This window comes from Manacus candei, unplaced genomic scaffold, assembly GCF_025592945.1.
Source record: "Manacus candei isolate 608988 ecotype Guabito, Panama unplaced genomic scaffold, ASM2559294v1 h1tg000060l, whole genome shotgun sequence".
Taxonomy (NCBI): Eukaryota; Metazoa; Chordata; class Aves; order Passeriformes; family Pipridae; genus Manacus; species Manacus candei.
Window position 1 is genome coordinate 6,474,619 of NW_026138108.1, and position 16,572 is coordinate 6,491,190.

Consider the following 16,572-nt stretch of genomic DNA (forward strand, 5'->3'; position numbering starts at 1 on the left):
AGTTCATATGACTTACTGCTGTAAACTGTAAACTTCCCTGGGAAAGACTAATGTCCCTGATCTGTGGATGGGTAAACAGAAGCACTGAGAAGTGTTTTCCTATGGAATCACTCTGTAAAGCAGGCCTTTACCTTCATTATTCCCTTTCTTGAGTTCCTTTTATGACTGAATAAAGTAATATGGGTTTAGTTCACATCAGTCACCATGTGAGAAAGGACAGTTAAGAAAGGGCGTGATGTCTCATCTTATGTTAAATTTTAATGTTAATTTTTCAAGTATATTCTAAATACACAGAGGAACCAAGATTCTAGGACCAAGTAACACCTTCACTGCAGAGTTTTTATTCACTTTTTTCTTAAATTCCAGATTTACAAAGCAGTGTGAATCTAATCCTATGGATGATTAAATAAAACAGAGATTTTTACAGTTTTTTCATTACTTATTTTCATTCCAAACATCCGTGGGCTCAAGGTGAGGTCAGACGATGTAGCAGAGGAGGCAGTGAAAGATGACCCCTGGCCCAAGGACATAGCAATATAAATAGCAAAAGTAGTCAAAATGAGGTGGAAAAATGTAGAAATAGTGGAGTCAGTGAGTAGACTTTAGTCAGTAATGCAGGCAGCACTCAGAGGTTTAGTCCGCTGCTGTCTGCTGCTTCTTGTGATGATTTCTGCCATTTTTTCAGAGGGAAGGTCTGACCAGATCCCTTCAGAGCTCAGAAAGGAGGATTATATTTTTGCTTTGTGCAGGGTAATTCCCCCTCTATAATGAGAAAGTTTTGAGTCACGTGGCCGAAAGGAGCAAAGCCTTAGTAACGGAGACCGATAGCTGGAAATGAAGGAATTAGTCATGACTTAGGATTTTGCTTTCAACTGGAGTCAAACTGTTTTCCTCATGGCTTCTTTTCTCATTCCCATCAAGGCTTGCCTTCACTTCTTAAATCCTGTTAAGACCTTTCTTGATTACCGGTTGGAGAAGCAGCTTTGAATCCATCCATGTAGTCAGCCTGGTTACCTAATCACATTGCCAGCTAAGTAATTTTTGCATCTCCTGAGACTTGGGTCAAGCCAGTGCACGCTGACATGTGGCTGAACTTGACTTGCAGATGAAAAGTTGTGGTCAGTATTATGTTAGTCAAATGAAATCTTCAAAAATAGAATTATGCTTTGGGGTGAATACAGTGTTGTCATTGTTTAATTGTCCCCTGGAGAGGCGAAAAATTTCACAGCAGCAAAAGCATCCAAAAAGCATCCCTTACAGAGAGAGAAAGAAGCATTTGTGCCTGCTAGAGCTTTGGCAGCTTTCTAAAACAAATAAAAAACCCCAACCAAACCAAAAAACCCACAACACCTAATTAAAAAAAAAAAAAATAAATAAAGTGGTGTGGGAATTGTAGACTAATTAATTAGAAAGATCTCCTAAGAAATTTCTGAAAAAGATAACCTTTCATGCTGGAAAGTAAACAGTTCCATGAACAACCTGTCAGCAAGACAGGTTGACTAGGAGAGAAGGTGTTGAAAATTAGAGCAACCGAAATTATTTGAACCATATTTCATCACAGAGATTTTAAGATGTTCTAAATAATAGCTACTACTTAGACATAAAAATTAGTTCTATATCCTAACAATTATTCAAGTGTGAAGTTTTTCTCCATAAGAATAGGCATTCTCATGCAGAAATTGGTAACAAACTTATCCCTCAGGAAACTCAATTAAGTATGTATACATGTATAAGTATGTATTCATGTATATTTGGATGAACTAGATACCAAAGATGCAGCGAAACTATGAAAATAGAACATGGTGCTTACTGAAGTGGCATCTAATGCAGAGCTCACCATCTTGCTGTAGAAGGTTTTGTTAACTGCACAACATTTTGAGTTGTCTGTGCACAGAAGACGTTTTGGAAGATTAGTTTACATCAGTATGTTCAAAATTGTTTAAAGCTTTTCTGGGCAATTGAAATCTCAGTGGGTTTCTGATTTTTGCCTGTGAAATATCTGATTTTTCAGAAGGCTCAATTTTTTCTGACAGCAAATTTGTAAAGCAGGTTGGGCTGGGTGGCTAAAGATTATGGTCTTTATTTTTAACCTTTCTGTATCAGAAGTTATACAGAGAGCTTTAAAATGCTGCTAAGCATCCAACCCTTCCCCTACCCCCTAAAAAAAAGACAAAATAAAAAAGGCTCTTATTTGGGGATTGTTAGCATTTTTAAGTCTTTGAATGAATTGGGAACAAGTCACTTCTGCAAAGTTGATGGGACACTTAAAATTCTAATTTTTGCTTTGTCTATTCCTGAGTACATTAAGAAACCTCTAGAATCAATGGCATTTTGGTTCACCCATGAATAGAGACAGTTCTATTAATAAGTGAGCTTAAAGAGTAAAGATCTTTTGGCTTTACTGAACAAGAAATATTTTCATGATTGGTATTCAGTTATCACTAAATCAAAGAAAAACACTTTTAAAGTTATTTAAGGAAACATCTCAACATTGTCTGACTTTGTCATCTTCATGTTTGGTTGTTCTGTTTTCCAGTGGTGTAAAGTATAAATTCAGCTTCTCTCACATTCCTGTTGCAGGTTAGTGAGAACTACTTTGTATAGTGTTCATCTGTTTGTATGTTATATACGTAGTCCTGTGGACATACATGCATGCCATGTATTGCTTTTCTCACTGCATATCGAAACTTTCTGTTTTACCAGAAGTTTGGGCTGATTTGGTTTTACTCTTTTGCGCTATTTTCTGAGTTCTCATATTATAATATTACCCATAACTTAAAAGGTTTTTATACTATTACTTTTTCTTTAGAGTAATGATAAATATTTGTCATAGGGCCAAGTGTGGCCTTACATTCCAAGTAATTCTTTTCTGTCTAGCTTTTTTTTCTAGGTTGCTTTCTATAGCTGCTCCTGCTCTGTAATTAGTCTAGAGCCAAATATAAAATGGAAGAAACTGGCTTTCTGCGTGGACACAGGAAAGAATAGTAAGGCCAATACACAGAGACCCCATATTTCCAGTGTTCCTGCTTCCTTCAAAGTGAGGAGAACAAAACTCTTGAATTCTTAATTTGGCCATATATTCTTTCAGAGGTAGAGATATTTGTTTTGTCTTTTTTATTCTGAAGAATACTTTGTTATCCCTGGTTTCTGGCAGATACAGTCTTTCCAAAATGGTGTCAGATATTCCTGTCTTCATTCCAGCTGGTTTCCTCTTCTCCCTGAGGTTATGCAGAGGATCAGATGGGATAGTGCCAAACAGCATCTCAGGGACCCAGCTTGCATTGTCCATTCTGGTCTCCGACCTTCTGGAGCTGGCATGGCGCCTCTGAATCCCTCTGCCCATCAGCTGCTCTTCCTGTCACTGTGCCAAAGAGAGATTTTACTTTCCAGCCTCAGATCCCTGCACCTGATGTATGAATGCTGTTTTCACTATAGCTATTTTACCAGCATAGAGCCTTCCCAAACCTTCGTTCGCGAAGCCTAGCCGTGATGATGATTTTACCAGCATCCAAAAAAAATGTAGTAGAGTAGAAACTTTCAGAAAACATCTTGCAGTATTGATTGAAGGAGATTTTCATCTCAGGACACTTTTTGTGCGTGGCTTCTTCCAGGGAATGACTTGATCTATTTCCTCAACTTAAGGAGCTAACCCCAATTCAGAATTTAGATGTATCTTACTTATACTGATGGAGGCAAAGTGGTGAGGTGTCCCCAAAATGTACCTTGAACCTCATGTGGCAGAGGTGGTGCTTGCCTTTCCTAATAAGAACAACTCAAATGGTGTCACTTGGTACCCAGTGGCATCTTGAATTCTACCAGCGTTTCTTTCCTAGTCTTGTGCCCTTCTAGGGAAGATTAGTTAAGAGTGGTGTGAAGAGTAAGTGTATGGACATCCTCACGAAGGAGGATGAAGGTAGAAATGTGAAGAAGCTGTGCTGTGGCAGGGTTATTCCCAGACTAACCGGCCTGAGTTTGTAAAAGGTGTTAGCACACACCCATATGTACTCTGTGCCACTCCAAGGCTGGGGTTTCTTTAGCCCTGTGTGTTGCTTAAAATGCTCAGGTTTTGCCAGCTTGGTATTGAAATTCAACAGCTTTTTTTTTTTTCATCAACAATTATGGATTTGTAATTAAATAGTTCAGTGAATAAAAGTAAAGGATAATAATGTAAAATTAATCCGTGCAGATATAAATAGGTAAAAGTTAGCAAGCTTTGCTTTACGTCTTGCCCAGAATCTGTTCTGCACCAGAAGGGAAGTATGTCAAAAACTGTTTGCAGTTTGTTTGGGGTTTTGTTGTGGGTTTGTTTTTTAAATTTTTTTTTTCAGTATTCAGCTACTGTTTAACTTGCGATAGAAAGTTAACACCAGTCCAGCTCTGCACAGCCAATCTCAGGTAAAAGCACTGTGTTTCATCAGCCCTTCTGAGCAAATGTGGCTTGCCTTTGGTGCACAAACTTGAAGTAAACCTCCTTAAGGTTTATGTTTGAAGTCTGAATCGTGGGATATTTTTTTTTTTTTTTTTACTTTCTTTCATCTTTTGTCACAGCTCTGTCAACTATCTCTAATTTCTTCTTTGGAAGGGATCCCATTCACAGAACTATGTTGTAGGAGATGGAGGGGAATGGTGGCTGTATGTGCCATCAGTGTTAGCGTGGGGATATTACCAACGTGTTCATTTTTTACTCTTTTTCTAGCTGCTCAAATGACCCAACCCTCGTTATATCTGTGTAGATCTAAACTTACCCCATTTAGACCCCAAAACAGTGGCAAGTATAGGAGTCCCTGTAACAACAGGCACAAACTGAGACAGACAGACAAGGCACATGAGCCATAGGAGTTTTATTAGATAGATGTGCGCTTGCACTACAGTACAGTGTGGTATAGGCACACTTGAACCAGATACAAGTGGGTTAACTCAAGTACAACAGTTGCAGCACAGAGGAAACTTGTAATCCACAAATCCTGCCCTGAAAGGAGGTTTAGTTCACCCGGAACTCTCTCGGACTACAGCTATGCTATAGCTTGTATCAAGCTCAGTATTTTAAAGCTCTTGGGCACACGTCCTAGGGTGCTGCCACTGTTACAACTGCACTGTGACACTTGCAGGGGAGCCATCATCTGAGCCATTGCGATATGCTAAGATTACGACTTGAAAGTTTGCAAAATAAGGCATCCCAATAACGTCATTGCTGAGCTGCAACTACTTTTGTTCTGTGGCAACTGCGTAGCTGTGAGAAAATCTACTAGTTCAATCAGTATGATGGAAACTGAGAAACTCAGTGACCACTTGTTTCCTTGATTTTTCTCTTTGCATTTCTAACACTTTTGCTTATGACTGCTGGAATTCATCTCAGATTACTTGTTAAGCATGGGGAAGAAAAGCTCTCACTTGTTTAATATCAACAAGCAGGTTTTTTTAGACTTCACTTGACAGTAATGCACATTCATATCATGTATCTTGAAACTTGACCAAATGCAGCCTTGCAATTGCTAAGGGAAAATGAAAGGGGAAAAGTTCAAACTAAAGCCCATTTAAACACAAAGCTATTTTACATTAAGATGTCTGTATGGAAGGTTTACACATTTCAATTCTTGGTTCTGAGTTAGAGAATTGTATTCTGCAGAAAAGGACACCTTTATAGATAAACCCTAGAATGCTCACTTTTGTTCAGTGCAAACAGCCCTTCATGGGAAGAGAACAGCAGTCAGATAAGAAGAAGGTAAATGTGGCCATATGGAATATTTTTTTAGCTTCTGTTATATCAGTATTTTTTATAAGCTGCCAAGGACTGACAGTCATCTATAGCCTGGTCTGTGTGATGGCCTTAAAGCTCATGCTTGTAAATAGACCAGTTCTACAAAGGCTTGTCTTATGACACATGTTAAGCACCAAAGCATTTCCAAAATATCTTTTTCCAACCTAGCTGTTCTTTCTTGAGGAGAGAGTTCCTGAGAGCCCAGTGGGGTCTCTTGTTTCTGACCTCAGCCGATGAAGTAGGAGGAAGTGCCATTTCACCTGCGTGCTGCTGCTCATCTTGCTGACTGTACTTTCTCCTACTCTATGATTTACTTAGTGCTTTGAAAGCTACATGTAATACTGGAATGCAGTTTGAGGGGGTTCTCAGATTCTTGCTTCTGTGTTCATCTGTTACTTTTCCCAGGCCTGTGCTGAAGATGACCATCAGTTCCAGGTCTTGGATATAACGTTGTAGGTCAGGTAAATCGCAGCCGTCCCCTCCTTTTCTTTGTATAATCATTTACATAAGTTTAAAGTGCATGTAAATTTGAAATGGTAATGCTTTAATACCCAAAATACATGGGCATAAATGACCATGGCACCATGTGGTCCCATGGGACACTTGAATGACTTGCACTCTTCTAGATGTGCTCTGACATACTGCTTTGTGTGGATGACCTCTTACTAAGCACTTAGTCTAAGGTATTTTCTGTATATTCCATTTCACATCATACAGAAGGTCATGAGACTGCAGTCTCTGGCTCTGTGATGAGATTGTGATTGTCTAGTTCTGGTCACACAAAGTTAAAGCACTGTGACACGTTTAATGCCTGTCACTGTGAGAGGCAGGGATGTAAGTTCTGAATGAATTTCACACTCTGCCATGCCTGATATTCTGATGGAACAGACATTTGTGCCACGGTCAGAGCCTCAAGACAAATCTCTCCATTAGCTAATTTCTGTCATCTGTTCTTGTCCTGTACTTAAGCAAGCAAAATTTAAAGATTTTCTTGTCTTCTACAGGTGTAAAAAAAAGCATCTTTAATGCTTAATCCTCTCTGCACTGCAGCTGCTTCGTGTATGATATAATCCTCATGTATTGTCAGCGGACCAGTTACGTTCAGTCTTGCACAAAGTCGTGAGCCCAGGTTTTGTTCTGTGTTGAGCTGGAGATGCTTTCCTGTTGGGAAGGAATTGACATGGTTGAGTAAAACCAAAAGGAAAACCTTTGCAGCCCCTGTGAGCATTAGACATAGTACTATTTGTGTTTCCCTGTGGAAACAGAAATGTGAACAGATAATCCTTGCAGTAGATTTCTCTCCTTGCTACCTACACACAGCAAAGCAATCATCTCCATCTTACAGGGCTTCAGTGTCACCACAGAAGCTACGAAGGTGCAGCAGCCCAAGAAATCTGTAGTTGCAAGTCTCATTTTTACATCATAGGATATAGTTTTGTGAATTTCTTCCTCTGTTTTTGGCTTCAAAATGACAATGCATAACAGAGAAGGAAAAAATAAAATCCATCATAAGCTAACCTGAGTGGTAACCTAAACCATGGCTTATTTGATGCGGAATGATTCTTTCAAATAGATTCATATTAATTTGTGCAGTGAGCAATTCAGCTCCTGCTTTGAAGTGCCCTGTGAGAACAGAACAAAATTTCTGTTGTCATTATAAATTGGCAAGATAGCGCTTCCCCTAGGGATGGGCTCAGTTATTTGCCCAGTGCTTAAAACAGTGCACAGGAAAATGCTCAGCATGTTTGCACGAATCTGTTATGGCTTTTTTTGCTAAGTGCCATTCTTACTGCATCTTCCTCTAATTCTCTGCATTGCTTATGTGGGACTCCTCCATATACAGCTTTCAGGCTGTGCCAGATGTGCTACATGGCCCTTCGCTGTGCGCTTGGAAATTATCTTATAATACACACGATTCCTTCCCCTTCCCATTTTGTAACTCTCAGCTATTCTCAGCTATGGAAATGAGAACAGAAGAGATTAGATGTGCTCTGTGCTGCTCTTCTGTTTGCAGTTTGTGGGATAGACACTGATATTGAAGAACAAACTAGAAATTAGACTTTCCCAACTGAAAGTAATTGCAAAGGATATGTATAGCCTTGTTGCTCCATTTTGAAGTACTGCACATGCCTAAGCCATACGAGGCATCTTGTATTCTCAAGTCGATTTTCTGACTCTCTTCAATAGGTAGTTATGGATTATAATTGGATATTTTGACAGTTGGCCTTGAGGCCCTGACCCAGTTTGAAGTCCCTGCTGTATTACACAAGATACAAGTATAGGCAGAGAGAAAGTCCAACTAACAAAACAGTGCTTCTGCAGGGAAAAAATAATAATTGACATAAGATATTAGTTTAGAGCACCAAGTCAGAGGCCTCCATGTAGTGCAAGCTTCGTACATTTCTTATGATTAGCTGTTTGAGGACGTTGAAAGTTGTTCTTTCCAGATACCAGGATGAACCACAGTCATGTGATTTTTCACCTGTGTAAAATGACAGCTGTGGAGGGGACTGAGTGGTCTACGTCCACTGCCTGGGGAGAAGCTACTCATGTAGAGTGAGGGCAGATTGTTGACCAGCGGCTAACTTTGAAATCAGCATGTCTTTAGAACCATAACTTTGTACGTAATATCAAAAATGTGTGGTTTTTCTTATCTATGTGTTGTGTTAGCACTGCAATGCATCTGATTTTTATCAAGCTTACTCAATTTAAAGCCAGACACACATTCCTGAGAGTTTTGGTCCTGAACAACTCCACCAGCAACTCGATGGGCTGCCTAGAGCACATAACAGCTTGCTCCTTGAAAATGTGGCTCCATAATAAAAATCGACTATATGAATCTCATAGTTATTTTTGAGTTTTGGAGGTACCATATAGTGTCTTGAGATGATGTCATCATACATTCCACTTACCAAGCTTTGCCTTTAATAAGATTTTGCAGAATGCTTAGACTTCCCTTTTAGTTACTAATACGTTTCCATATTTTTTCTTCAGAAAACAATTGATATCAATCCTGTTTCTAATATTCTAAGAATCTGCAGATCTTTTGCACTAATGACAGAGTTGTTGCTATCAAAACCACAAAAGTTTAGAGGGATATTTCTTTCCTTTTATTTTACCTGACACTCTGAACCACTAGATGGCCTTTAAAAAAAAAAAAAAAAGCAAATTTATTCATTTGTGTTTTACAACTCCTTGGGAGAAATATGGTCTAAATCTCTCCTTCTGTGTAGTGTGACATTGTTCTTTGTGAGGTTCTGAATGCTTTCAAATAGTCAAGGGAGGATAGGTGAGACACCTGAATTTTGTCTGTGGTCCAGCCCTGATGCTGTTTAAAGTTTTTTGACTTGCTCTGAGCTGATCTCCTGCCTACTGTAACTTCGTCTATAACCATCTGTAGAGTGGCACTAATTTAAGATTAAAGAGAAATAATAATTTGAGGTATTGTGAAGCACTGCTAAGAGCACAGAGCCAATGTAATAGAGCTGTACTAAAACATTTTAACAGATCCCTAAAATGTGAAACTCTCTCTTGAATGGCTTGGCCTTAAGATACTTGGCTTGTCTTTAAGGCGAACTTCTGCTTTTGTGGTTGAAAGAGCAGGAGAGGAGAAACAGAAAAGAGAGTCTTTTGAAGACTCCAGTGATAAGCCTCCAGGGCACAGGCTGGTTTAGAAGCAGACTGTTTGTAGCCTGAAGCTAGGTTGCAGTGATATTTGCAGCTTCCTTGTTTCCAGTTTTCCTTGCTTTGCCTTCAGACTGATTGTAAGCGTATGATTTAACATAACCTGTCTTCAGCTGCATAAAACTGATATGCCTAGGCTAGGACAATCACTTGGTCTCTCTTTATAGTCACTGAAGTGAGATAGATTTGATTTTAACACCAGTGTTTGAATAAGATGAATTGCCTGTTGGAGACATGTAGATGTCCCCATTGGCTCTCATGGAAAACTAGAGGATAATGATCTGTAGCTAAGTTGCTTGATTTTTAGATGGCTGAAGTTAAGTGCAGTGAATCTCACCCAGAGCATCTTTATTTGCTAACCTTGATTCTTCCATCTGAAGAACAAAGAGCTCAGCAATGAGGAGCAACCCTAAATCCTCTACTTTCTCCAGAATCCTGTTCACTATGATGCAGCTTTATTTTTCCTAGAAATACTTTATAAACTGATAAACTTGTATATTGTCATTGTCACTTCAGTTACCTTGAAAAAAGCCTGGATAATTATTGCAGACAGAAGGAGGGCACTAGCCCCTTCTTGTGTTGTTTGACCAAAACAGATTTGTTAAGGACCTTTTTCTCCCTATGTTTTGTATATTTAATGTTTGGGGGAAAGTTCTGCATAGCATTGCTCTAAACTTCGATTAGTGTGACTGTGAATGCACTGAAATTCCCTTGGGATCATCCATGTGAGTTCTGTGGTTTTCATTTGTACCTTGACTATTTATGTTTTAAATGGGAAAAGGTGAGTGTGATGTCTTATGTGGTTTCACTTAAACAGTGACATAGAGCAACCTTCCCTCACCTCACCAAACACAAACCATTTTGTTTGAGAACATGCTACAGTGCTTGTGCTAAATTTTGTTAGAGGCAGTTTGTAACTGCATTAATACACATCATTTTAATGGTCTTTCATCCTGGGAAGGTCTGGCACAGACATAGAAATTGAATTTTCTTGTGAAAACATGTAGGGCTGCTTGGTCTGTGTTGAGGTTTTTATCAGCAATAAACTGTGAATAGAAGCAACCAAAAAGAAAACAAGCAAGAAAAAAGAAAAAAAAAAAAAGAAAAAAATTGACATGGAATGGTGTCCTTTTTCCGGAGGCTAGCCATTAGTTCTCCTTAGGGTCTTTCTTTAACTCTGCAGATATTCCTTCCATGTAATTTTTTAAATAGATGCCTCATTACCTTTGATCTTCGTTGACTTCAGTTTCTGTGCCAGTGGTTCACAGAGCTGCTTGTTCCCTCCTGACCGTTTTCACTGCAGTCATTTTGCCCAACCCTCCTCCAAATTTTGTTAATATATTATTGCCAAAAAATGGACTTGATATGTTTCCTGAAAATTCTGTTTTCTCTCACATGAATCAAGCATCTGTATGGACAAACTTTTGGCTAAATCTTCTACATGCAGATGTAGTACAGTACGCCTTTTATTTTCACAATAAAAATTTTCTGCCTTTTAACTTTCCTGATTCTGACTTGGTGGTGATGAGAAACATTTTTGTGGCCTGTTATTCCATATCTGTCAGCTGTCCTTTCATCTCTTCTTATTTCTTCCTGGCTCTCCATAGATGTATGAGGCATTTTTGAATAAGACCATTCATACATAAACCCTAGTTAATTTTTCTTTTGCCAGTTTTCACTCTCATCCCATTTCAGTAACCTTGGAGCTCACTGGAATCACACAGAAAAACCTATTTTGGTGGCCTCTTTACCTACTTGGAGAAGTAAAGGCTGAAAAAGACTCCATGATCCTTATTTTAGGGGAGATGTTCTTGTCTGGAGGCTTCTTAGCTTGTAAATGTTTCTATAATCTTTTTTTCAAAAGATACTTCACTTGATATCTTTATCAATTTGAGAGGTTAATACTGCACTGTTTCTTTGAATATTTATTGTACCATTAATGTTTCATGGAGCAGTTTGTAATACAAAGTGATCAGAAACTTTTTGGTCTCCTCTCTCTTGTCCTGATGGGACAGGATGAAAAAAGAAATAAAAAATCCTTTAGTCAGATGTAGTGAGTCTCCATAAAAGCATATAAGTTCTTGTACTAATTGCTGGTAATCTATTAACAAAAAGTATACCACATTCATCTTATTAATGCAAGGGCATGTTATATTCCCTTTCCATTGGAAGTTCCCCCACTCTTAAATGGACTTAGTCTGCAGGGTTCACATATTAACTGTGCAAAAAAAATTGCCTTTTCTCAGCTTCCTTGAATAATTGGTTTGTGATGTGTCCCTAGTATGGGTTTGGGGTGTCTTTCTCCTGCTTTTTAATATTTACATAAACATTTTTACCTAGAACCTTACAAAAAAAAATTAAAAAATCCCATTAACTTGTAGGATGTTCTGTTGATATTTAAATGGTATATGTTGCACATTCAGTTTCTGGTATTTTTCAGCAGCACGTGTACGTGCATTTGGGACATAGGCTGGGTTGTCAGTATTGTGCATGCATAGCCATGGGAACATCTGGTGCCTTCTGAGATAGGAATAACAGAGCTGCTGTATTAGGTGAGATGTGTCTAGGCTACTGGGATGTTCTAGTGGTGTTTTGTTGTGTTCCGTTGACTTAAAGATTGTCAGGAAAATAAAATGTCATTGCTTAATTACATCAGGAAAATGAAATGCCATTGTTTAATTACATCTGACTTCAGTAATGTTTACACTTAATTACAGGAGAGAAGAACTTCAATATACTAATAATGTAAAGAGAGCAGATGACAGTGAAATATTACTGGAGTTGCAGGAAAGATGGTCCTGCTAGCTTTGCAATAATCTGTTTCTGAATTCTGAAAAGTAAAATTATGACTGGGATTGGATTTTTGAATTTCATCACTTTTCTTCTCGTTATTTGGAATCCAGAATGATACTTCACACTGTTAATACCTGCTGTTTTTCAAAAATGCCAGTGGCATCAGAAAAATGATTATATGGCAGGATGGCTTTCTTTTTTATTACAAAAAGTCACAGACACAGTCTCTGTCAGCCAAATAAAGAATAGAAAATAGGGAAGAAATAGCTCTTGTAGTTCAGAATAAGGGGCTTTGGTGGATTTTTTTTATTATGCCAGCCATTTATAGAACAAAATCTGCATATTTTGCTTCAAGAAAGAGTACTATGGGTAATAATAATACATGACTCGTTATTTGGGATATAAAAGAGTAGATGTTACAAAAATAAATAATAATGAGTGAAAATAAGAATAATAAAAGCAGTGAAATGATGTCAAAGCAAGCATAAGAGGTAGGATGATTAAGAGTAAGGCAGGCTGTCAAAGACTTGCATTTAAAGGAAAAAGGTGACATGTGAACTTGAAACTAGGAATGAAATTTAATTTGGCTGCTCTGTGACTCTGTGTTCCCCAGCCCTGCAGATCACGCTGTGAATTATTAAAGTCAGTGTGCTTGATTTATGATACTTTTGCTTACTAGAGGGAACTTGAAAGACAGGCATTTCACATCATTTCAGGGGGGGTTCTTAAAATGTGGAGAGATTTCTGTGGGCTCTGCAAAAATACTGAACCATGTATTTACTAAGGGATTTTCAAATGCCTTTGTTATTTTAATCTCTCTTGTTTTGTTAACAATATGGAACAGGATGGAGAATAATTCATTTGTGTTTATTTATATTTTCAAGAGAACCAGAACATTTTTCCCCACCTTAGCAGAATTTCTTAGAACCTAAGTAGGACAAATTGACTAATCTGCTCCTCAGAACTAACCAAAGCTGTTACATTTCTTTGGTGTTTATTCTGTATTTTCTGTCTTCTCTTTTAGGTGGCCAATGCTTCTCCTGGGGATGGAACGAACATGGGATGTGCGGTGATGGCACAGAAGCAAATATTTGTGTCCCGAAGCCAGTCAGAGCTCTCAGTTATGCAAAATTAATTGGATGTGGGGCAGGACACTCCATGGCTCTTTGTCAAACTCCACATTAGACTTAGCACACCTGGAATCATAACATCATGGATGTGTGTGGACATCTTTGGGTTGTGTAGCTCAGAAGAGCTACAAGAGAATTGCCCACGATTAACACAACAGTTGGAAAGTGCAGATGTTTCTTCTAAGTCTGAAAGGAACAACTATGGATAAAAAACTGTAATACTTTAAAAATTGTTTCATGGGTTCTTGTCACAGGAATTGACTTTCTTACCCATAGATAGAATTACAAACATTTTGCCTCGAAGCAAAACAACTGAAGACAGATTTACTTCTTATTCTTCTGAGAAGTCTTTGGGGAAGAAACCAACTTGTTAATCACTTATCATTGGTGTATAAATTCAGTCTGAGGAAATGGTCTGAGAAGGTGGTCTTTTGTTATTGTATCTTTACATCACTATAAGCATATGTTGCACCTGCCAACTTCTGCTGGAGTTGTGAGCTCCCAGCAGCTCAGAAAATTGTTTGTATCACAAAGAAATACCAGTGAACATAAATAGATGCATGCACACAGTTTAAACAGAAGATTAGGATAAAAAAAAATGGTGATATAGTTTAGAAGGCTGGTAAAAGGGGGAAATGAGACCCTTTTGAACTAGCTTTATCTTGATTAAACTGTGAAAGGAGCAGTATTTCTGATGTTCTGTGCCAGGCATCAGTTTATTATAGATTTACAGGGATGCAAATCTGTGTGAATTATCATTAACTTGCAAACCAAACCTGAAGTTTCCGAAGCTACTGCTTAGGGAAGAAAAAATTTTAAGAGCTCTTGGAAACAATCTAAAAATTCTTATCAAAGGACCTAAGTCGGTTGTAGCTGTCAACAGCAGTTTGATCGGACGTAACTCCTGTATTTCCAGCTGCCTTTGAATAGGAAGACATCAAAATCTAACCAGAAAGATTTTACAAGTTCTCCAGCCTAAAAGGCACACCAAAATAATCCTGATGGTTTCAGGTTAGTTCTCACTTCGTATCACAGCCCAGCTGAGTTACTGTTCATGGCATGCCCACAGTACTTGTTCAGGTGAGTGCTTGACAGAGAACGTAGGCCTAACACTTGTTTTGGTAGGAGAAATGAAAAAGTATAAAATAAAATATCTTCAGATATTATTAGCTGCCTATGCTGAGCAAAATTTTGGAAGCTATTTATAAAACTGGTTTTTTCACTCAGATACATTGGATGCTATTAAACTGGGTGTTTACCACCCACAATACTTACATTTGCTGTGGTACTCAATGTATTTCAAGTTCTAAATATAGAGAGTTCTACTGTGTGGTAAATGCACCTTTTAAGGAGACCTACTGTTGCTAAACACTGGTTTACTTTTTAAAGCAGGCTTGCCAGGGAAGAAACCTTTCAGAATTAAAAAATACTCAGAGAAAGGCTCTTGGGAAATAGGACAGGAAGACTTTCTAATGATGTGTCAGTTTACACATGAAGGGGAAGGAATTAAGGTGATAATACGAGCTGCAAGGGTTTTTTCGCCCTTGGTTTTACAGCAGTTAGAGTTCATGGCCTCATTTTCAAAGGTATTTTATTTTTCCATTTGATGGATGAGAAACTTGAACAGACTGTGAAGTGGATTTTAGCTATTATAGATACCAAAAGAATTGGTAAGAATAACCAAATGGATCCTCTGCAAAAAGTGTAAAATCGAGACTTGTTTTGTAAGGTGGGTTTTTTAACCCATGTATTGGTTGTGGTCCTTCACGGCAATATATTGTTTGAGGCTGTGACTTCTTGTACTTTTACTTATCTAAGCTGGTATTTATTGACTGTCCACAGTGCCATTTTCAGAATACCAGAACATCTCTACTATATGCACTGAACAGTTTCTCATGCTTTTTTCGGCAGTCCTGTCTGAGGTTTCTACTTCTGTTTTTCTCCAAAACCTGTGTACCAAATAAACATGTTCCCTCATTTCAGTAATCATGTCCTCTAAACAATCCTGTTCCTTCATTAATCACAGCTAGTATGCGTGCACTACATCGGGGTTACTGGGCTGGATGTGTTTCGACTGAGTGTGCTGTTGCTGCAGTTCATTTCAGAGGAGTCCAACAGATTATGTAACAAATAAATGTGAGTTGGTTATTTTAAATGCTTTTCAGTTTTTCAAACCTGTAACATGAACTCACTTTTGGAACACAATGGATGATTTGGGGTGATAAGGTGACGAAAGAAAGAAGTACTTCGGTTTGTTCCTTGTGCTGACCCACATCTGATCTTCATCTTTGAAAGGCAAGAACTTCATTTTCTCTCCTTTGTTCTGCCTATGTAGATGGAAAATTTTGGGAAGTACTGAATGCTCTGTTGGTCAGGACTTCTAGATGCTGCTGTAGTATGAAGAGTGAAGAGAATTCTTTTTAGAAGGGACATGGTTGAGTGTCAAAACCATGTTGTTGCTCATTCTTTCAGAAATTACTGCCCTGTTTAGTATATCAGTAGCTTTGTTTGCAGAATAAAGCACTGTACAAAATCAGTTAAGGCCTTCTCTGTAAGGAAGGGAGCACATAGTGAAAAGCTCCTAATCAAGTGGGAAAAAAAGCTTTCTTTGCTGGTGTCCAGAGCTTACGACTGCTACCTGTTGATGTCCTGATGGAGAAGGTCAGTCTCTGCAAGGCAAAATGCAGAGCCAGTGTGCTATGCCCATGCTTCTGCAGTTCAAACAGAGTTCTTTGAGCAGCTCTTCTGTGATAAACAAAGCAAACTTTTTATATAAGCATTCTGTGCTCAGGTTCAGATGCAAATGAACTGACAAGGTTTATAACATATGTATTTATAAAAAGACACTGAAACAAGGTAAGAAAGTGTCTGTGCAGTTGCTCTCCCCTCACTTTTTCGAAGATGAGCAAACCCCCCCGTGAGCTGACATTCTTGACAGAGAACAAGTTGTAAGCTTTTGACCTTCAGTCCAGAGAACTTTCAGGCTCTTGGGCTGGAGGGGGGAGAAGAAAGCTGTTGTGAGCTCTTCTGTTATTTGAAATCCTGGGAGTTCTGTGGCTGTTACTCATGCAGCCTCCATGGGCGCCTGCGCAAGACCCTCCTGTTCCATTTTAAAGAAAGTCAGTAGGATGATGTGTGTTGTGAAACTTGGACAGAAGTTTCTGTATCTTGGAGGATTTTTTGACCTACCTGATGGTCACTGATGTT

The 16,572-nt window shown here is 38.5% G+C and overlaps 2 protein-coding genes across 8 annotated transcripts in view; one reads left to right on the forward strand and one right to left on the reverse strand.

The window, feature by feature from the left end:
- The window catches only part of SERGEF (secretion regulating guanine nucleotide exchange factor), a 149,304-nt gene extending 133,953 nt beyond the window's left edge, over positions 1 to 15,351 (forward strand). For 3 of the 7 annotated variants that reach the window (XM_051804334.1, XM_051804338.1, XM_051804335.1), the window contains one exon: positions 13,260 to 15,351. In XM_051804334.1, coding sequence (XP_051660294.1) covers positions 13,260 to 13,420 — 161 coding nt within the window. In that variant the 3' untranslated portion in view covers positions 13,421 to 15,351. The remainder of the gene's footprint in view (positions 1 to 13,259) is intronic. The other 4 variants (XR_007907246.1, XR_007907245.1, XR_007907247.1 and 1 more) reach the window with 4 other exon arrangements.
- Positions 4,823 to 16,572, reverse strand: part of KCNC1 (potassium voltage-gated channel subfamily C member 1) — a 127,403-nt gene continuing 115,653 nt past the window's right edge. The window contains exon 4 of the mRNA XM_051804326.1: positions 4,823 to 6,919. Coding sequence (XP_051660286.1) covers positions 6,738 to 6,919 — 182 coding nt within the window. The 3' untranslated portion in view covers positions 4,823 to 6,737. The remainder of the gene's footprint in view (positions 6,920 to 16,572) is intronic.